This window comes from Eimeria necatrix, genomic scaffold, assembly GCF_000499385.1.
Source record: "Eimeria necatrix Houghton genomic scaffold, Enh_scaff2, whole genome shotgun sequence".
In the NCBI taxonomy this organism is placed as follows: Eukaryota; Apicomplexa; class Conoidasida; order Eucoccidiorida; family Eimeriidae; genus Eimeria; species Eimeria necatrix.
The window spans coordinates 74162-95361 of record NW_013652627.1 but is presented as its reverse complement, the minus strand read 5'-3'; the positions used below and the strand labels follow the sequence as shown (position 1 = coordinate 95361).

The following is a 21200-nucleotide window of genomic DNA, read 5'->3' as shown; positions in this document are numbered from 1 at the left end:
ATGGAGATTGACAGTCAGGTGGCGGCTAGTGCTGGCGCTTCTGCTGAGGCAGTACCGAATCTAGTTACTGATTTTACAAAGCCATTGACGGCTGGAACTCAGGAAGAATCCTTTGCTGCAGTCGGAGAGGCAACTGCGGCTCTACTGGGAGCTGCTTTCTGCTCTCAAGATACTAAAGTGGTGCAGAAACTTGTCGAAGCACTAACTCTCCCTGAGGAGCCTCAAGATGCTGTAGGTGATAGTGAAGACGGAGAGTCTGAAGGTCCGAAAGATGAAGGCGGCAATGCTGTCCCAACTACGCCGCAGCAAGAAACGCAACACGAACCAATACCACCAACATCAGATTGTTCCGTCGCCGGCTGTTTTAGCTTAGAAGAAGTGCCATTTGGCTCTGTCACTTTCTCTGGAAGTTTGTCTCTTAGTCAACAAGGGACGCTTAGCTTTGTCGGACCAGGCAAGGGAAAGCCACTCAATGTAGGCTGTGACGTGCAGAAGTCCTGCATAGCAACTGTGGAGAGACACGCTCAGTCATGAGCGTCTGCATGGTTCCGGGGCATGCGGAATCTATCCCATGGATATGATGCCCATACTTTTTACCCCCACTGATTCCAGTGAATAATGCGACACAATTAATCAAGTGCGTGGACTCCGCTCAAATCAGGTTTCCAATGACATTGCTGTATTTGCTTGAGCAGCTACTGTGCGAATTGAAAATGGTACGAAGTATTGCGGCCAGCTTTGCAACCGTATGCGACTTTGCGGCGATGGGAAAATTGATTGGCCGAGCGGAGCCACGTACAAAGGACAGGTAGTTTTCACTGCTTCTCAGCAACTCTAAAATACTCACAAAGAGAAGATGAAGGTCCGGAGCTTGCTAGGGCTCATCTGAGCTTGTGATCAGCTATCATTTCTTGAGTGTCAGCACAGCAGACCTGTCTAACTGCTTTCCCGCACGCGAATTGTATGCTGATTGTATGCTCGTTATAGAAACACAGCAATGCGAAGTATCTAGCTAATTGAAAAGAACACAAACCACACCTTTATACCTAAAATCAAATTATGACAAAGAGAGGCTTGTGAACGTTTCTGTTTTGTATAACGCGATAGGTTGCTCAAGGTCTGCGCAACGGAGTTGGTACTTACACCTCAGCAGATGGGTAGGGCACAAGAATTGGCACGAACGGCACGCATAGATGACTTTGAGGGGAAGAAAATTTCGTAGAATAATTGGTTAGCGGAGCAGGATTCATCGACAGAGTGCTTTGTGCGACTGCGGCACCTAGAGTGCTACCAGACGTTTGGATCATTTGAATTTTCTCCACAGGAAATTCACTTATGAAGGCGAATGGTGCCAAGGGGTGCGCGTCGGTTGGGGGGTCCTAACAAGCACGGACGGCAGCAAATACTCGGGTATTGTACACTAACTGGCTTCTGCCTTTTGTGAAAAAACAGCTACTCTGCAGCTCAATAAGGAGAGGAAAAAATGATTCAAAGAGAAATTTACACTTTAAGTACAAGATGCGCATACTATTCTTCGATGATACCACATGAAACAAGAGGCCAGAGCTTCTGAATCGCCATACCACACAGGAGCTGCAAAACCTTTGTCGCACTCTAGGATGGGCCTAGCAACATGGTCACTCGCCATAGAAAGCAGTACATCGTAATTATGAATATCTGTCGGCAACCTACAGGAGAATGGCTAGCAGGCCGCCGCCACGGTTTCGGAGAACAGATCTATGCTGATGGTAGCAGATACGAGGGACAGTGGGCTGACGGGCTGCAAGATGGGCATGGGGTTATGGCATGGAAGAAATCCGCAGTTCAGTACTGTGGTATGGGCCACACAACACTTAAGACGTTGGCGCAGGCCCTTCTTCGAAACTCGTGCAAAGCAGCATGATCCATAGGCTTCCCAAGCAGTACCCCCCATTGCATAGAGTTGCTTGGGCAGCATATGATGTCATATGCTTATGCGACTAACAGGGCTTAACGCGAATAGACGATCGCAGGATGTGCACGGTATTGAGCAGTGGTAGCGCTTCGCTAGGGCCCGCGCTCTCGTTTGTTTGCTTTGCGTCATGTGAAATATGCAGGAGAGTGGAGTAAGGGCACTGTTTCCGGGTGGGGCCGCCAAACTTGGATTGAAGCGCCTGACGCAGAAGGCGGAGGCTCATGTAAATGCTTGTCGTGTTCCCTCCCATTCTGAGTCTGACTAGCTGTTAGGCAGGCCAAGATGTATAAGTTTAGTTCGCATTTGACCACTGAGACATTCTGATGTCGAGCAAATGCTCCTCGCCGCAGGGAGTGTCGGGCGCAACCTCCAGCAAAACCACTACGAAGGACAATTCCAAGTAGCCTTACACTTCCGCAAGTACTGAGCCCAACTGGTCTACTCTGCAACTGTACAAAGCTTCCTCTTCCATAGCGACATCGTGGTCATCCCATCTTCCGTTTCCTGCCTGTGCCTCCCGCTTGCTTCAAGACAAGAGCACCCTTATGAAGGCAACCAAAAGCCTTTTGTCTGCGTTGTGTGAATAGAACGGCCGAAGAGAAGGAGTTGGGGCGTTTAGCTACTCTAACGGGGCTAGATATGAGGGTTCATGGGTAGCAGATCAAAAGCATGGAATAGGAAAGTTCAAGTCTGAGACTGGAGTGCTGTATGAGGGTAAAAGTAGCGGAACAACTAAAATACACCCTGAGCTATACCCTGAGAAACCTCACATGGCCTTCTTCTCTGCCCCAAATTGAGTGGTCATCTGACGCTGGGGCATTTATGACTCTCAATTTTCACTTTCTAGGCCTATTTGTCTATGACCGGATGGCTGAAGATCCGCCTGCTGCTCTTGATGACGGTGTGAGAGCGTTTGTCGACCTGTCTACTGCGGAGCAAATAGAAACTTACAGGCATCTTGAGGCGTGCAGCGGACCTGACATTTGGCTACAAGCCTCAGCTTGCGAGCGCCTAGCTGCTAAAACAATTCGAAGCGTCTACCAGACAATGCTGAGGTGAGAACCCTTTGTGAGTTTTTCTAGTCTTTGCGCTAATATGTTGTACGGCTTCTCCTTGGCTTGCCGTTTCATAAAAGCTGTGCACGATTTAATGTAAGCAGCTGCTGGACTCTTCTTTCATCCGTGATATCGCCTCCTGCATAACTTCGACTTCCTGCTGGATTTTTGCTTGCAGAAATGTATGCGTCCTCCGACGGGTTTATGGGGCTTATCGCCGCTTCGCGCCAATGCCTCATAATGACCCCTATATCCTTTCTTGTGCGCAGTTTTGGTACGAGCGGAGCCGAATTGGATGAGTATTTCAGATGCGACAACTATTAATTTGAACGGCAGCCTGGCAGTCTGTTCTGTTACTAGTTTGTACACCACTGTTTCTATCCACCTTCAGACTAAGTAAACCACACAGCCTTCTGTATGCACGAATCTGACACTTTGCCCCTTGTGACTGCTGCGCCTCAGGTGTCTTGCATTTGATGCTGACCTTTTAAGCCGATCCTGCTCTCTTTATGACACAGCTAAGGTATAATTGCCTGTGAAGCACATAACTACCGAATTCCCACATTGCTCTGCCACCTCAGCCTAATAGAAATATCCTGTTTTGGACAGCGCATTTGTGGCTGTGCTCGTTACTTCTTGTCTTCCTGGCAGTTGCTGCTCAGTTCAGGAAGTGATGAGACATTCCAGCGGGCACGGCGCCTTATTGGCAGAGCCCCTACCACTCTGACCGTAATAGAAGCTGAGCGAAGGCGCAGCTCACGTAGCTCTGATATTCAGATCACGGGAATCACAAATTTACTGCCGCTTGCTGGCACAACTGCTCAGCAGAATTCGACTCAGCCACAAGATGCATGCGACACAAGTTCGTGCTCACGAATCAGCACGCTTCCAAGCCAAGGACACATTACCAGCTACAGTGGAGCAAGAAAGCCGCGCGCCTACGAATCCATCGCTGAAGACGCTCTTCCCCTTCATCGAAGGCCAGTTCTCTTTCCGGCTTTTCTAAGAGCTCTTGTTCTACTGCTACAAAACCGTCTGCGCTGCCAGAGAAAAAGATATAAGCGTCGAGAAGTGTTACGCACTGCAACGCCTCATGCACGATTTCGTGAATGCCCCAATCCAGACGATCCTAATTGTTTGAGCTTTGCTTGGATTGCGCTCTGCCGAAAGCTCCGCATTTTTAGTGATGCCATTGAGAAGCAGATACAGCAGCACAAAAGCGAGTCACGCGAGAAGTCGGGTACTTCAGGCGAGCTGCAAGAGCAGCCATTAACAGGAAGCGATGCTCGGGTGGAAGAGGCAAGCTTTTCTTTAAGTAGCATACCCAGTGAAAGGCATCACCTGAGACAGGCTGCGCAGTCTCGCGGGCTACTGCAAAGAAAAGTTTCCTCTTCACAGCAGCCCTTCTCCTCTCCTGCAAGAGGAAACATTTCGAAACAGTCGATGATCCCCGAATTCTCAACAGATGCAACCCTCGCTCCCTTCGGTAAAGGGCAAGCTTCAAATGAGAAGATAACAAAAGAATCCAATAGGCCAGAGAACCGAACTGCGAAGCCTGCAGATGATTTAACATACACAAAAGATGAAGATACAATCGCAGCACTTGCAGGCCGTCATGCAGAAGTATTCAGCCAAACAGCTGTCGCAGAAGCCTGCTGCATTCTAAATGATGCTCTGCACGGGGCTTTGTTTTCAAATACCGGGAAAGGAGTAGATTCAAGTAAATGCAAAAGCTCTGTTGTGGTATTTGCACACCATTGCATCTGCCCCTCGCACTTCATCCCTTTGCTCTATGGACAGCGCTGGTCAAAGCCGGCCTCATGTGAGTTTGCTTTGTGCTTAAGCTAGCTTGGAAGGTGCAAATTCGGCGGAGATTCCCGGCGCTGCAGTATGCAACGTTCGAACTCTCCTTCGGCTATTCGATGTAATTCAGCGGTAGCTTGCACAGCAGCTCATCCCTGCGACGTTGAGGTTGTTGAAGCACACAGATTAAACCCGAAGGCATTAAACCCTTGAAGTATTTCTGTTTGCCAGGACACACATCAGAAATGACGCGCAAAATAATTGACTGACGCTGCTAACTCGAAAGAGCCCCTTATTCACCATAAATCAATTGCTGAAAATACGAAAGGGCACTAAGGAGTTCCATTATAAAAGGTAGTCCTTTTCTCATTTGGGTGGGCGGCACAGGCAGCAGGTCTTTTGTTGCCTAGTGATGGGCGCCATCTAGCAAGCAAAGCAAGTGGGGAACGTACGTGTCAGGCAACTGCTTGGATGCGTTTGGTCGTGGAAGCTTAAGAGCATATCGAGATAAATTCTGTAATGCATGTGGCATGATTTGACTAAGTAGAGTCACAGAGTCACTTCGTGATCTTGTGAAAGGATCAAAAGAGACGCTGTGGTTCTACCAAAAGCATCTCCAAGATGCCTCCCGTAGGAGAGACAACTTGGCTTTGCTCTGTCACTTTATCAGCTGTACACAAGAGTCGAACCTAATTTAATGAATTGACTTGAGCTGAGTAAGAACATAATTTTGTGTTTTCGAAGATCCATCTGCTTGCTTCCCACTGTGTTCTCTGTTTGTTCTTATAGGCTCACCCACAAACGCTGTTGCTGGTGTAGGCGGAACAAGAAGTAGAAGGAGCAGCTCTGGTGGATCCAGTTTGCTCCATAGAACATCCGTCAATCGAGGAAGGCATTCTAGATGCGTAGGCACAGCACTAATTTGGATTTTTGACGTCATACTGCTTTGCAGTTGTGAGGTGGTCATTTTCGAATTGCGGATCGGCATGGTTGTGGTGCGGGTGACGCAGAGACCCAGCAAGGTTCCTGAGTGGCCTACGTCCACTGAAGGTGAAGATACAGTCACCAGCTTTGCGAATTAGCTTAAATTCGGAACAATCTTGAAGGCAGGCGACTGAATGTGCATCATTTGTGAATACCATGCCTACATGCAAAAAAACGGATATTTTCGTGAAAAACTCCTGAATTTCTGGCACAGCCTCATGCTTTACATAAGGCTTGCTTACAATGGTGTTTTCAATATATCTGCTACCTTGTCTGTATAGAAGCTGCACTCATACTCGGGACGATGCCACTCAAGGCTTTTGCTTTACCAACTCTTGGGGTGGTAGCGCTTTTACTGGAGGTCCTTCCAGCATCCGAATACTCTAGCGGTAGCTTTAATATGTGTAAAAACGCAAATCTGCAGAAGCAAAAGCAAGACGAGCTAAATAAACAGGAAGACGAGGTTGAGGACTGCAACCCCGCTCCCCTAAGTGATGCTGCTGCGATTAAACGTGACAAAATTCGATGCGACCAGACACAGCAGTTGCTGGTGCTCGGGCGAAAGCAGCATGTTCTGAAGAGACAAATGCGCAAGGGACTGCTTTCTTGGAGCGAAGTGGCCAGCTGGAAACTAACTCACATTGAGGTTCAGCGACTCTTCTTGCGCATAGTTCAGTTGAAGGTAAGGTGGTCAATCTACACGAATTACTATACGCGGTATAGGCAAATGGCTATGAAAATCTTTTCCCTCTTGCTTTGATGCCTATAGGTGCCGCCCCCCATTGCGGCCTTGCTTTCATCCGAGCGGCAAGTTCAGGAATTCCTACGACTCCTTGAAGCAGCAATCGTTGTTCCTCTGAAAGAGCAGCAGCAGCTTGTGGGGATAACTGTGGAGACACAAGAGCAGCAGCAGGTCGGGCAGCCATACTCTTTGTCAGGCGATGACTCGCCTGCTATCCGGAGCGAAGCCACTTGCTCGGCCGTGCAAATAGGTGACGGGGAAAACTTGAGATGCTTTTGGCAGGGATACTGTGGCACATTAATGCAAAGGGAGCTGCGCGATTTGCCTTTGATTTTACATGAGGCGCTAAAACCTGATACAGCGGAGATGGATGATGAAACTGCGAGTGAAAGTAGCACTCCAGCTGCTTAAATTCGACCTGGCTTCTGCAAACTTTGCTACCCAGTAGGGCTGATTGGGACTTGTACTGCTTAGATCCATGCAGCTGTTTGCTCCCAGGACAAACAGTCTGGTTTGCGCGACAATTGTGATGAGCGTCTTTGTGTCCTCCCTTTAGAGTACCCTTTTGAAGTCATTGCAGATCAAGGAAAAACTCTGGGATTTCAAAGCAAAAGCAATTTCACTACCATGCTGCTACGGCATTACATACAAGCTACAAAAGAAATGCACTGTGGCCGGACCTAGGAAGGCGCAATGGAGCGCTGCGAAGCGCTGTGTTTCAACATTGAAAATTTTCAGAATTTGCGAATAAGTAAAAGCCACACAGTCTAAAAGGCCTACGCAGCTACTGTAATTGCTTCGTTGATGCCTGCCTGTCTAAACGTTTATCTAAAAATGCAACCGTGGGGGGCCCTTGTAGTCTAGCTTCCGATAGCCTTGCTAACTTCCAAGTGTAAGACCCTACTGATGCCGCTTTCGATCATACGTAGCGCACACGGAAAGAAAGAAGAGCTCTCGGTAGATCTACCCTCTTGCTCATATTGAATCGTCTTCAGTGAACTAAGATCATGCAACTAGCCGGGCAGTTGAGTATCGAGTACAAGGCTACAATTTTGTGCAGGCGCTGTTCTATTTGCGTCTCCTTATCGAAAAAAAAACAATTGAGGGGCCCAATCAGAAGCTCACTAACACATCGTGAGTTGTGCCTCGCGGTGGTGTGGCTTTCCACGGGCCTTTGGGCTATTGCTACTGATGTGTGTGGCTTCTCACCGTATTCTTGGTGGGGCCGCTGGCGCTGCCTGTCCGGCAGATATCTTGCGATGAGCGCCTCTCGCTACCAGTGCTAGTGGTCCTGTGTTTGACAGGTGGTAATAGCTGCCTGCTTTGCTGGCTTCTATGCTTCGGGTGTACACTTTGACCCTTCGTTGCTGTTGGAGGCAATTGCTGCTGGCCTTGGCTTGTCGTAGCAGGTGGGATAAAAGAGTCGCCTATTCGGGAGCCTGTAGTGCAACTAGGCCGGCGGGCCCTCCTGTGCGCTTCCGGAGGTGATGGGAAGTGGGACCTCGAGCGACCGTCGTTTGTGCTGTGGGCTCTCTGCTTACTCTCGCGGCTTCTACTGGCTGAAGCCACCTCGTTTCGTGTAAGTATTGAGCCATGTCGGAACAAATCTTGCCCCTGCAGCTGGGTGTCCCCAAGTGCAGTTCTCGATGAGGCTGCAGCTGACTTTGAGCGTCTCATGGGGCTGCCGCTGAAGCTGGGGTTCTCTCGCTTTCTCTCTACGGTGCCGATGTAACCGGTTCGATGAGACGGAATTGTCAGGAGTGAGCTGAGAGGGCCGCTTGTGTTGTTGCTGCTTGCAGCATTACTTAATGAGGGACCCTTCGCTCCTAGCTTGGAGCTGGTTGGCTTGAGTGAAAGACTTGGAGGTGGTACGGACACCCTCGTGGCGTCGTTAATATTCCCTTCTTCCGCCGGACCTGCGGCAGTTGCTGTACCTGTATCGTGTCGCATCGATTGGCTATCTGCATCTTCTTCCAGTTCGCTGCACACATCTCCCACTTGAGGTTCCACATGGCCCCCAGTCATGGGGCCTAACCATGATAGAATCACGGGCAATAATATCATTCCGTGAGCTGCACCGAACAAAACCACCTGTGAGAATTAACAGACAAGACCAGATGCACGAAACGAAGAATTTTTCTATGGAGAAATCCTGCGACACGTCAAAAGAACGTTCAGCTTACTGAGCAGTTACAAACCATACAGTAAACAGCTGCAATCCCGTACAGCTGGATAGTTGCAGCTTCTTATTCTTCTCAGCCTCTACAAGTTGCATTCAGGAAGGTGACAATGCATATGTTTGATGAGAATAATACAGCGCACGGTTGTAGATGCGTTGCGCTTCTCTGTATGGGACTTATGACTGGCTCACCATGACCATCATGCGGAAGAAGACAGTGAAGACAAAGGATTCGCTAAATCCCAGCAGCAAGATACCCAGCAACGTCGACGACGCTCCATGAAAAAGGGGGTTTCCCATCAGGACCAGAGCCTCTATCGCCCTAAAAACATCATCGCAAGTGTGAATCATGGCTTTATTGGCGCCAATTTTCTGAGCACCTTGTACCCGCATTACAACCGGCGTACAGCAAGGTTGCTGGTCTGTCCATGCATTTAATCTAGGCGGCAAAGCTACGTGCAGAATGCCCAAGCTGACTATTTTGAGACAAAGTGGCGATTAGTGCTATCATGGTGGTGCTACTGGGCAGTTCAAGGTGGCCACTTGCCTCTCGTCGCGAGTCTTTCCCAAGCAGTGCGTGAAACAGTGGCACATGTGAGCAGAGTAGTCGACAGCAAATCCAATCGAAATAACCAAAGCAATTGTTGACACCATGTGCAACTTCACCTGCGGAAAAGCGTGAGCACGGGTCTTATTGGCTCTACAAGCCTCTGTTTGCATATGTGCGTGTTAAGCTGTATTCTCTTCAGCTGTTGGTAGGTGTTGTCACTGATCGTGCTGCTAGCTTTATCAGGGATTCTTCGGTAACCAGCGCTTACATGCCAGAAATACATGAAGCCGAATAGTGCCAAGTCAATCAGGCAAATCATCGAAATCACCAACAGACCTGCGCTAAGCTCTGGAATCAGAATAAATGCCACCTGAGAGCCAAAACACCAAGCAGGCACCAGATTTGTTGCCTTCCGAAACACATACAGATCTTAGCTTCGCCCATGACACGCATCAGTCCTAGGAGTTCAGCACAGGCGTGGTAGCGCAGCACATAGGGCACAATGGAGCCTAGCAGTTGCTTCAGGCGGCTCGGTAGAGGTCGCCATCCAGCTGTTCTACATAAGAATTGTCAGGCTCACTAGCAACATCGCCACTCCTGCAGACAGCATGTTGATGAGGACGGAGCTAAGAATACCCAGATCGCTCTCGTAGAACACCATCATATAGGTGTAAGAAGCGATATTGAGGGGCGCAACTGGCGCATTTCTCAGTTTCTCGAGGTCTCGCTGCAGCTTCAGCTGCTCATGGAGCTCTTCAGGGTCATTTGATAGTTCCTGCATCTCCGTTTCCTTTAGCATGCTGTCTAAAAGGACGTCGGGGCTTGCCATAGCATCGCAGTCTTGTCGAAGCTGCTGCATCCAGAACGCCCGCTGCTCTGATCTTGCCATGTACTTTGGTAGCAAACGCATTCGATATGTCTTCAGCTCGGACCCACTCCAGACAAAGTCAAGAGCAAACTGACGATAGGGAGATCCTGCCTGCATTAGCTGGTAATATAATGTGTCTAAGAATATCTGCAAGCATGTCAAGCGAAAGGAATTCGAGTTCAGAATGTCATAAGCGAGCATAGATTCAATCGAATGGGACGTGCAAGCATTAAGACCTCCTGAACTCGCATGAAGCAGATTTTGTTTTAAAAGTTTTCCTTAAAATGTATTTTGTCTCAGTGTTGTGTGGAATAAAGCGTGCCTGTTTGTCGCCTTGACGAAGCTTCGGTCCTATCTCAGGATCATCGAGCATGGACAGTAGTGGGTTGATAAGTCTTGAAGTTGAAGGCCTTGAAGCTATTCTGTGATGTGCAAGACGCAATGCTGCCTGCACTTCAGGCATCCACCACTGTGGAGTTTGTGGCTGCTGTTGCTGCTTCTGCTCGTAGGCTTCTGAGTAGCCCTTTCCAAGAAACTCATCGGGATTAAGAAGGTCAATGTCATTTGCTTTCTCATTTTGCTGCTTCTGTCCACTGGTGGCCGCAGGACTCGGAAGGAAAAATATATCTGTTGGCTGATCGAATTTGTTGAAATACTCCGCGTATATTTCGTCAAAACGCCTCATATACGACGTCACGGGAGCTAACTCGGAGATTTCAAGGCCCAACTCTAGCTTGGAAAAACCGAAAATGCTAACGGCTGCAATGGTCAAGAATATCACCAGAACTGCAATCTGTGCAAAAAGCAACAGATAAATGAATACAGGCAGTAAGCTTCAGCATCATTAAACAACGCCTTTAGTAGCCCCAAAATGAGTGCAGCACTTAGAGTGGCAGCAAGAGAACCCATTCACTTTCCTTGTGCTGCAGATTTGGGGGGCCCTAACCTTCACAGGCTTTCTCATCAAGAAGGGCCCGTAGTAGCACAAAAAGAATGTCCGCCACCTGCGACCGACAGAGCCCCGAGGCTCATCGTACAGCGCGTGCCTCGCGAGCTGTGGATTCAGACCACGCACAGTCGTTTTCAAAACCACCTCTTCTCCATTTTGATGCACGTTTAGGTGCTGGGAAATCCTGCAAATCAAATGGTCTTGAAGTAACACCACCTCAGGTTACCTTTGAAGCAACAGTAATAAATATCTTGTAGGACATGCTCAAAAGCTAACGCTGCGGTAGCCTTACGTGTATTTTAAGATCCTCTGTACAGAAGCTGCAACACGAGCTGGAAAATGGTGCTTTGTGTTGGGTTGCTCAATGTCCTGTCTCTCGAGCTTCCGGTGCTCGCGTTCCTCTTGCCTCATCTTCCTCCTCAACTCCTGTTCTTCGAAAAAGACTTTTACTCTGTATGCAACAATTTCCTCCTGAGAAACCGATTTCAGCACATTATGGACTTGGAGTTCAGCATGCCCCATATGCTTTATTTCGTCTTCCAGCTTTCTGTGGAGCTGCGACGTCGTTGGCAGGCAGAAAGGGGATATGCGTGAATAAAACTCTCTCTTTGCGTCAAGACAGAGAACAGGAAAAAAGAATGTTAACACAAATACGTAACCAAGAAAGAGAGCCATTGCGCTGTACACACAGAAGTTCCGGATTGAGAGGTATGTGCTGAATGAGCCAACTCCGAAGGAAATAAGGTTGGTCAGGGTTGTGATAGTGATACCCAGACCCGACGTCTTGAGCGTGTCAATGCACCTCTGTTCCGGATCGTGGGTAGTGTAGCCCATGCAATATGCATTTAACAACACAAACACGTCGTCCACACCTATTCCCAACACCAGAAAAGGACAGATGAGAACTGTTGGTACCATTGCCACTTTCATGTAAGACACAATGCCCATCCCTGCTCCAAGTCCCATAAACGCTGCAAAGAACCCCATTAGTGAGCTGAACAGCTTGGAGCGATATAGATCACATGAGAAATTGAGAGCCGTGGAATAGCTGGCGAGCAGGAAAAATGTGAACACAACGTAGACCACGTCCTTTGATTCTGCGGTAGAAGCTTTGAGTTCATCGTCTCGAGATCGGAAAGCCTGAAAGTAAGCTCGAAGATTTCCCAAGGTCTGGTTTGCCTTGAGAACTTGAATGAGGAGCCGCTCCCATGTCGCATTCCTTTCTTCATGCATGGGCCGCCCGTCGGCGTCATAGTGTAGCATGAAAGCGCTAGCAGAAGTGATGCATTCAATAGAACCCAGCACAAACGCGTCTTCAGGGGTGGGCAGCTCCCTAACAGCCGAAGGAGGAAGGAGCCTCTCTGCAACGGCCCGAGGCATTCGTCTTTCACATGCTTCCTTTTTGAAGCCTCCCAAGTAATACTCCGGGATGAACGCCACTTGCTGCACGTTGAAAGCGGTGCCGCCAAACAGCCACACTTCTGGCTCTCCCGTCACAAGACCCGCTGCCTTGTAGTCTGATAAGCCAAACGATAGGATTGATTCAGCCGAGCAGCCGCCCAACGCGTTCCGGAGGCACACATCCTCAAAGGTAAGAAAAGCTGACTCATCCGTCACTCTATGTTGACCGGGGGCTGCCGGCCCCCCTTGTTCTGGACTATTTTTGCTCACATTTGAAATGACATCTGGCGAGCGCGGGATGACCAACTTGCGCCCCATTTCTGGGTCTGTGTCCTTTCCCTGAATTATGGCGTCGATGCGTCTCACCTCCTCCAAGTTTTCCCAAGTCAGGATATTTGTGCCTTTGACGCGATGGGTAAGAATAACAACACTTTTCCTGCCATGGACGTCTCCAAACAGATTTTCATGAAGAATCCCATCGTCTCGAGCACGAGAGAAGGGCAGCGTGTAGAGACGCTCTGCTCCGTCAACCCAAATAGGGGTGGGCGGAAGAAGCCCTGTCGACAGAATGATGCATGCGAGAAGAGACCCGCATATAACTTTGAGCGGGTGACGGAAACAGATTCCTGCCCACCATGCAAAGCCATCTCCAATAGACTCAACCACCCCATGCTTCTGGCTCAGCAACTCCCCGCAAAAGTGCCAAAATGCCAGCAGCCCCCTCCACACGCGTGCCCGCACTGTCATCTTCAGTGAAACAGGCAAGGAAAATATTTCGGTTAAACAAGAGAGCGTTTAAAAGCACTTGCCCTAACCATAAATGCCTATGGTAAGCTTAAACGCAAGGAGCCAACCCTAGGTGGCAACAAACGAGTTACCACCTTTGTTTGAAGACCTCGGATACCTTTCCCGAGCAGTAGGCTGGTACAGCTAGGTGTTGGAATATCCAGATCCTAGTGCTACCGCCTAGTCAAAGGAACACCGAAATTCATGACGACCTGGCGTTTTTGCGGTGACGAAGATGGCACAAACTCGAAGATGCCCCGTTGCTAAGAGCTACTGTGCTAGCGTTCTCCCAGGAAAACTGTTCCTGGGTGTCTGCTGCTACTCCAGCTCAGCTAAAGTTGCTGACGCTGGCGCTGTTACAGTGAATGGTTCTGCTGCCGCCTGTTGTGTTCCCCATGAGGGGTACGCCCGTTGGTCACCACCGCCAACGGCATTAGGTGACCCTACAGACAACCTCCTTGTGACCACCTCAACTCTTCTCCTTCTCCCAAAATAGTGGCTTCGAATAAAAACAGGAGTACGCAGGATGCCAATAGAGCGTACTTTGGTTGACTTTGTGGGAAAGTCGGCTTGTTTTGGGTCCACTGTGCCTGCTCTCCGCACCAGAGCAGGTAGCCGACAGAGGGAAACAGCTACCAATGAGTTACTTTAAATATTTGTGGAATAGGTGATTAAAATTTGAAAAGGCAGAATCGGGGGTTTTCCTATGAAAAATGCCGAGGTTGCTGCTTTTGCAGGATTGGTGGGAAGGTGACCTGCAAGGGAAACCCCACAGGGAATGGAGAAAACTAAGTACCCATTAAGGGTCCTTCAAATCCTGCTTCAACATCTACTCTAGTGCAGTGTAGGGCAATAATTTCTTAAAAACTCAAATTTCTCCCAACGAAGACCCCAATCCCCCAGCCCGTTTCAATAGAATATGGGCGCGTCGCGCAGGACCGTCGCAACCAGCAGCCGCCACTGGCACTGATGCGGTCCTTTCTGCGCCAAACGAATTATCCCCGCTTCTCGGATTCCAATGAATTTTGATCTAAACAGAACAGAAAATATCACAAGAAATGATCGAGCGAATATTCTCCCTGGGTATGTGTACAGGAAGTTCTGTGCCAGTAGAGGACGCACTTTGGCGAAGCTCTTGTGTATGCCATGAAACCCCACGGAAGATACGATTATTCACCTAATTAGATACACAATTATGTGTGTAAGAATGCTGAGGGCTCGGGAATGTGGTGATTAATCGCTCTATTAGTGTCACATATCGCACGGCAACTTGGCACAAGGGTACTTGCAGAGAAGAATTCGCCGAGAGCGAGGAGCGTTTCTTTAGCATTTTATTGGTGAGGTAAACCTTTTTATTTCTTGTGCAAATAATGTTTAAGCACATTTCACCAATTTCGCTAGAGTAAAATGTGCAACTCCAGCCTCCACCAAAGCTCGCGGCTTTGGCCCGCCGCATTTCACTGTGATGAGACTGGGGTTGAGGTCCGTTTCGACAGGTCAGCCTGCTGATCACTTCGAGTGCCATATATACACTCTCGTCCTTTCTACAAACATTTTGAGTGAAGAAGCTTGACAAAGAGGCGCATCTCACGCTAGTTTGTATTAATACGAGACGTCAGACGCCAAGATGACAGGAGACCATTCGATGGCTCTATAGCGGTGCTTCTTCACCAATATTACAAACTCGAGGCTTCTCTCTAAGCTACACTTTTTGGCATAACGTATTTACCACATTAAACCATGGGACGTCCCCTTGATGATTAAGTTCGTTATCAGAGGATGTGTTTGAATCCCAGTGCGCAACCTGCGACACTAGCGTCTCTCCAATCTCAAAATGAGAAACTTGGAATGCCCTTGTGTTCTGCTCAAAACTGCTCAATAACTTCCTCTCTGCTGCATTCCACGGCAGGCAGCTCCCTCTAGCGTAGATATTTGCGTGTCCCCTATTGTTATGTCGCCGTGGAACCCCACGGACGTGTTTTACTAACAGCGGCAGTTAAGTCCAATTGCTCGAACCAGCACATGTTGATCCCTATGCAATGCTTTTACAGTAAACAGAGCTGACATTAGAAGAGCCTGTTCTCACGATGAGACGCAGTGAGCAGTTCTGCAGCCCTAGCAAGATCCAACAGCACAGCAGTAACAGCAACTCCCACTATGCATAGCGAGCAAAGTTGGCAAATCATTTGGCCCCTTATGGTTCGCTTGTGAGATGATGTCACTTCTTGATGGTGTGCATGCTCCCAACTTTTCGTCGCTTCTCCTTTTCTTCTGCATCACGTTGTTTGCGCTTCTTTCGCTTTGGCCTCTTCGAATCCCTTCCTGCGTGCTGCAAGGGCATTTCAACCACGCTTGAGTCGCTGCCACTGCTCCCGTCAACAGTGATGAGCTCGGGCTTGTCGATAGGCTCATTTGATGCGCTTATTCCTGGTGAGGCTATCCTTTTTAACTTAACATCCGATGCAGACGGACTGCGCCGTGCAGCCGTTGTAGCGGTGGCACTCATGGGGACTAGACGGGGGCTGCTACTGGGGGAAATGGTGTTGTCTCTCTCAATAGCGCCGAAACGTCGCGGGCGCTTTTGAGGCCGCTGCTGTAGCTGCCGTCGCATCCACGGAAATTTTAGAGATTCCTCAGCTGAGTCGCTATCTGAGCTTACGCTGTATTTGTCATTGTCGTCGTCGTTGTCGCACGTGAGGACATCATCTTTTACATCAATGAAGGTTCTGTTTGATCGTTTCACATTCACCCGCTTGTCTAAAGCCTTCATCAGGCTCTTAGAAGAGGTCAAAATACGCTGAACTGCCCCTTGTGTTTTTTTCTGGACGGCTTTCGTCACCCAAATGCCCGGCCTTTGGGTCGCAAGCCCCCTAACCGCTTCCTGGCCGTTGTTGCTAAGGCGGGACTTTGTTGAGAGCTCTTTTGGCCATGAATCGCCGAAAAGGCAGCATAGCAGAGGCCTTGACACAGCCGAAACGTCAACGCAGGCGCTGCCTGGATCATCTTTCTCTGGAGCTCCGCGCCGGACCTCTGAAGCCAGCCGGCAGGCTAGCCGCTGCTCACCTCAACAACACAGCAGGACAGCAGGGTTTGAGTGTGGCGAAGAGGGGCTGCAGAACAATCCACGGCAAGAAAAATGTAATAATTTAACGGAACAGTGCAAGTGTGGAAGGTCAAGGTGTCTAGGAGAAGACACAAAACACCAGCTCCCCTACTTCCTGGGCCTCACCAGGTAGGCCCTTCTCCATACAGCGCGGACGGCCATTATCTTATATGCTGTTGATCCAATATCTCGGTTCCGGTCCTATAAAAATGCAGGCAGCAGAAAACAGATCCATTAAATCCAGAAGCAGCTCACTGCCTCTCTTGTTCAACTCGCGCCACGCATCTGTTTCTGTGATCATAAGGGCCCGAGACTCGCACATCTCAGTCACAAGCGAGCCGCACTATGCACGAACAAAGAAGGTACGGCTGCTACAGTATAACACCAGACAATTAAACATACCAAGGGACTCTCCGCACTTAGCCTCAGCGTCTGCGCTCCTCGAGCGGCACCTCGTTTGGGCCACAAGCTGCCGTTGTCTCGTACGCTGCATCAGCGAAGATGCACAGGGGGAATTTCTGTTGTGGAGATGGGGATGTTGTGAAGAGGCCTTTGAAAAGCAATAATTGATAAACACGAGTGCTCGCTAGGCTGAAACACATTTCTTTGATGAAATGGCGCAGTACAAAAGGGCGGAAAATAAATACCTGATGGTGTTGTGTGCGTAATTGAACTGGCAGCCGTAGTAGTGGAGAAACTCAAACAGAAGGTGACCAAGATTCAAATGGCGTTGCTGCTTGGCATCCCGAAGCCGGGGGTTGTTTTGCAAGAAGTGCAGACACTGAAAACATTTTGGCAGTGCCCTCGAGGCCAGCAAGTAGAGCAGGTGCTCCATGAAGACGTATTTCTAAAGCGGGAGTGGCAGCCAAAGGCACGCTTTGGTAGCCCCAGAAAGCGCAAATCCAACTGTGCGCCAGTTTGTTTGCTTGCCGGCTATTCCACAGATCCAACATTCATATTTGGCTACGGCTTCTACTAAAGTTGTTATATTTTGTTATATCCCTAGCCTTGAATAGCTGAAACTAAGATAGATAGATAGTGTCTCTTACCATTGCGAACAGTAGGTAGGAGCCAACGCCCCCTTTGAATGGCTCATGGAGGTCCAAGTGCCGCAATAGCAGCTTGTTAATTAACAACAGGGGGCGCAGCAACGGAAATTCATTGACCTGCACACATGCATTAACAACAGCAGCAGCGTTTTCGTCAAGCGCTCTTGCACCAACACTGATCCTGTCACACGGTACGTTTTGGAAACGGCGCCGGGTTGAGCGACGCTGTTATAGCCTCTTTGGGCTGGGCGGTCGAGCTGTGCAGCTAAAAGTAGAGTCGTAGAGTCCCCATTGAACCATACACCCCACCTGCCCCATAATCTATCGAAACAAGCGAGAGCCGCACCTTGAAGCGGACGTAAAGAGATGTGAGGAGTGCCGATGGCTGGTCAAAGCTAACATCTACAGACACGCCCGTCGCCGCATCCCTGAACTTGCATATCGGCACTCTCGCCTTCAAGATTGGCTCAATGCGCTCTGCAAAGATAGCCGGCCCCCGTCTTGGCCGCTGCGCGCGGCCACCTCCTCCAGGAGGACCTGATGCTACGGCGCCGTTGAGCTCGCGGAGTAGCCAAACAAAGAGCTGTGCCAGGAAAAACAGCCGCAGGAACGGCGGCAGCACATTTGTAGGCAGATCAGCAACAGCACATGCCTCTCCTGCAGGGTTAGGACTCGTTCATAAACCGAGGGCTGAGGCCTTGGGCACAGGCAAAGCAGGCATGCCTAAGCTCTGCGCTTCCAGTTGCGCCGTGTGTGGCGTAAATTTAACCTTTTGACTTTAGTGTCTGGTGAATGCGTGGAATGTCTTACACAAATATTGTCAACCTTTCGTGCACGATCGTGGCTGTCCTCCCCCATATCCTCCGCCGCTGCTCTCAGGAGCTGCTGCAACCCCTCAGCACCTCCATGGGGACAGCTGCTGCTGCAAAGCCCCCTCCCCTTGGAAGGAGATACACCGTGGCGAAAGCAGCAGCACCTGGTTGAGCTTGCTGCCTCACGGCCACAGGTGTCAGCTGTAGGGGCCACTGGAGTCTCGTTTCGGTTGCTGGGCCTGCAGTCACTCCTGCCAGAACAGCTGTTGCTGCTGCCATCGTTATTGCTAGAACTATTGTTGGGGCTTTCGCTGCAGCAGAGGCACTGGCTGCACCTGTAGAGGCCTAGGCAAGGGGGCTTTGTGTCCGCGAATACACACAGATCTAGATCACTTCCCGGAAGATCTAATGCCGTAAAGGAGGAGCCAAAGACTTCCACGGAGCAAGACTCAAACAAATGAGAGCAAACAGCCAGCACTCTCCCTGCTGCCTGTGGAAACCAGCACAAACAAGCACCTGCGATGCATTTGCCATCGCAGATGAACAGAAAAAGTTTAAGCATGCGGATTTAGATAAACACAGGAAGAAGTACGCGAAACAAGTGCCCCACTGTAGCAAGGATACACAAACAGCGGCTCCGAGAAGCAGCAGCCAATTACAATTCATGGAAAAACGAGACGTCGACAGAGCGACTTTACCAACGCTGCAGGAAACTACTTGCCAAGAACTGTTGCTGCTACTGAGGCCACTGCATCTGCTGCAGCTACTGCTACCGCAGCAGCAGTACCTAATGCTGCTCTTGGGAGTACCTGCGCTGCTGTTGCGAAGCGCTGCCTTAGCACTTGCAGCTAACTTTAGTCTCACCTCCCTCTTTTTTGCGCTTTCTTCTTCGGTGGGCCTTAACATCCTTATCACCTCGAGGCACTCTGCATGCAAGCGTCCGAAGAAATCTGCACCTGCAGCCACTGCTGCTGCCCCCGCTGCAGCGACAGCAGCAGCCCCCGGCGATGCTACTGAGTCAGAGTGGTGCCTGCTATGGTGCAGTGGCTTCGGGCCTCTTGATGGACCTCTCTCCGACTGCCATAACCTGTTTCGCCTATCATTTTGTTGAAGCTCTTGCTGCTGCAAGCGCAGTAGCTGCTGGTGCTGCTGCAGCTGCCACGGCTGCAGCGGCCTGTGGGGAGGAGACGGCGAGGATTCCAGCAGATCCGGCAGTGACATGAATTCTGCCAGGGGATGAGCAGGACGTTTCCTGTCACCTGGTACTGGCACTTGTGCAGCTTTCTGTGCTGCATCACTCTGAACAGTGGACGCAGCATCAAGCGCCGCGGCAGCAGCCTCAGAAGCAGGATCAGAAGGCTCTGCCTTTCCTTCCGGGGCAAGTGAGCCTACACAAAGCCCCTGGTTAGGCGCTAGGGGGACGCTGATGGCTGCCTTGGCCACGCGCCGGGCCCCTAGAAGAGATCGTATGTTTTGATTGGCTGCTCGTTGCCGCTGGATCTTCTGCTCGTCTACCAACACGTATGCCTCAGCCCCCATTAGCTCCACAGAGGCACTATTCGAGGGAGCTTTAGAAGCTGCTGCTTCATTGGCAGCAGGAGAGGAAGCCCGCGTGACTGCAGCTGCTGCAGGTAACCTTTTATGGGCCCCCGAGGAGCAGAGGGCCCCTGTTGCGGGCATCGCCAGTTCGTGGCAACAGCCCTCCCAGGATGACTTTGAGGAACAAGATGACCACTGTGCTCTTTATATGGGTACGGAGGCTACAATAACTCTCCTGGAGGTACTGCTCGTGGTTTGAGGCCCTCCCTGGGATTCCGTTGAGTGCGGCTTGCAGCGGAGGCCCTGGGCTTTGAGGCCCCTTAGATAAGCAGACACCCACTTCGTTAGGGATGCTGGAAGTAGCTAGTGGGTCTGCAAAGAGCAGGCTCACCTTGTATCAGTTCACATCTAGGCGCAGCTGCTCATGAGGTTTGAGAATTGAGCTCTGTTAGATCCGGCTATCCTACGACCCGCCTCTGGGCTGAGCTAAGGAGGCGACGGGCTATATAAGCAGCAGCCGGAGCTTGGGGAAACGCTATTTACAAGGCTGCAGAATCCGCCGTGCCTGAGGGCCCCCCGGGGCCCCACCCAACGATGGTGGGGCCCTGGCAAATGAGGCGGGCCCTTGTTCTGAGTCTATTCTTCGCTAAGTAAAGCGAACAGAAAAAACTGCATTAAATGCTACAGTAGAAATTCAAGCCAAACAAAGTACTAGCTATGGAATCTGTGTTACTGACTAGGAGCACAATAGGACAGGTTGAGCTTGTGGCCTGTGGGGCCGTGAGCCCTTTAGCTCAAGGGGCCCCCTTCAGTGAAGCCCCATAGAATTCAAGTCACTTTCTATCTGTGTCTTGCGATAAATATCACGTCATAATTCAATTGGTAACACCGAATATACTTTCGTACTAGCTGGGGACCACAAACCAGTCCGGCAGCCTGGCAGGGCATATGTGGAGTGCTCGCCCTTCCTCGCGTGCCCTATTATCTGCCATTCAGTCTACTTAATTGGCCACATTTCCTGCATTAAAAAATCAAGTGCTGCACTCGGCACTAGCAATTGCGAGCGCGACGCCGCCTCTGGACTGCGCTTGGTCAGCTTCTCGGTCTACAGATCACTTGCTCATACTCACGAACCAGCCGTTGGTGCAGATGAAACAGGCATTCGTTATTTAAACTAAAAATATTTTCTTTTTTGTGGCTGCGCGAATGGAGCCGGTAATCAAAAATGGTTTCAGGTGCTGCAGCGACAGCCACTTACTCCCTACTCCCTAAGGGGAGCTTACGACTCGTACATATCTCCATCTGAGCTACAGACCAGGAGCAAGCATCATAATAAAGTTTTCTCCTTGGCGTGAATGCTTGATGTGCCTCTGCACTTGTGTACTCGTGCGCTTTTGACGCATTTGCCTAGATCCGCTTGGAAGAG

At 50.0% G+C, this 21200-nt stretch overlaps 5 protein-coding genes across 5 annotated transcripts; 3 read left to right on the top strand and 2 right to left on the bottom strand.

The window, feature by feature from the left end:
- ENH_00040820 (hypothetical protein, conserved) lies at window positions 1-534 on the top strand (the record flags this gene model as incomplete). The annotated part of the gene is made up of 1 exon (XM_013579866.1): window positions 1-534. One exon carries the CDS (start codon window positions 1-3, stop codon window positions 532-534), a length of 534 nt encoding a protein of 177 aa, XP_013435320.1.
- A 2287-nt stretch (window positions 535-2821) lies between these two features.
- On the top strand, window positions 2822-4857 carry ENH_00040810 (hypothetical protein, conserved; the record flags this gene model as incomplete). Its single annotated transcript, XM_013579865.1, has 2 exons — window positions 2822-3009; window positions 3672-4857. 2 exons carry the CDS (start codon window positions 2822-2824, stop codon window positions 4855-4857), a joined length of 1374 nt encoding a protein of 457 aa, XP_013435319.1.
- A 1243-nt stretch (window positions 4858-6100) lies between these two features.
- Window positions 6101-6949, top strand: ENH_00040800 (hypothetical protein; the record flags this gene model as incomplete). Its single annotated transcript, XM_013579864.1, has 2 exons — window positions 6101-6478; window positions 6566-6949. 2 exons carry the CDS (start codon window positions 6101-6103, stop codon window positions 6947-6949), a joined length of 762 nt encoding a protein of 253 aa, XP_013435318.1.
- A 774-nt stretch (window positions 6950-7723) lies between these two features.
- On the bottom strand, window positions 7724-13232 carry ENH_00040790 (Patched family domain containing protein, putative; the record flags this gene model as incomplete). Its single annotated transcript, XM_013579863.1, has 8 exons — window positions 7724-8629; window positions 8910-9039; window positions 9265-9383; window positions 9536-9637; window positions 9848-10282; window positions 10458-10928; window positions 11082-11268; window positions 11377-13232. 8 exons carry the CDS (start codon window positions 13230-13232, stop codon window positions 7724-7726), a joined length of 4206 nt encoding a protein of 1401 aa, XP_013435317.1.
- Window positions 13233-15489: 2257 nt separating this feature from the next.
- On the bottom strand, window positions 15490-19915 carry ENH_00040780 (hypothetical protein, conserved; the record flags this gene model as incomplete). The annotated part of the gene is made up of 8 exons (XM_013579862.1): window positions 15490-16326; window positions 16501-16575; window positions 16777-16861; window positions 17022-17155; window positions 17424-17540; window positions 17770-18006; window positions 18234-18725; window positions 19100-19915. 8 exons carry the CDS (start codon window positions 19913-19915, stop codon window positions 15490-15492), a joined length of 2793 nt encoding a protein of 930 aa, XP_013435316.1.
- Between the last annotated feature and the right edge of the window lie 1285 nt (window positions 19916-21200).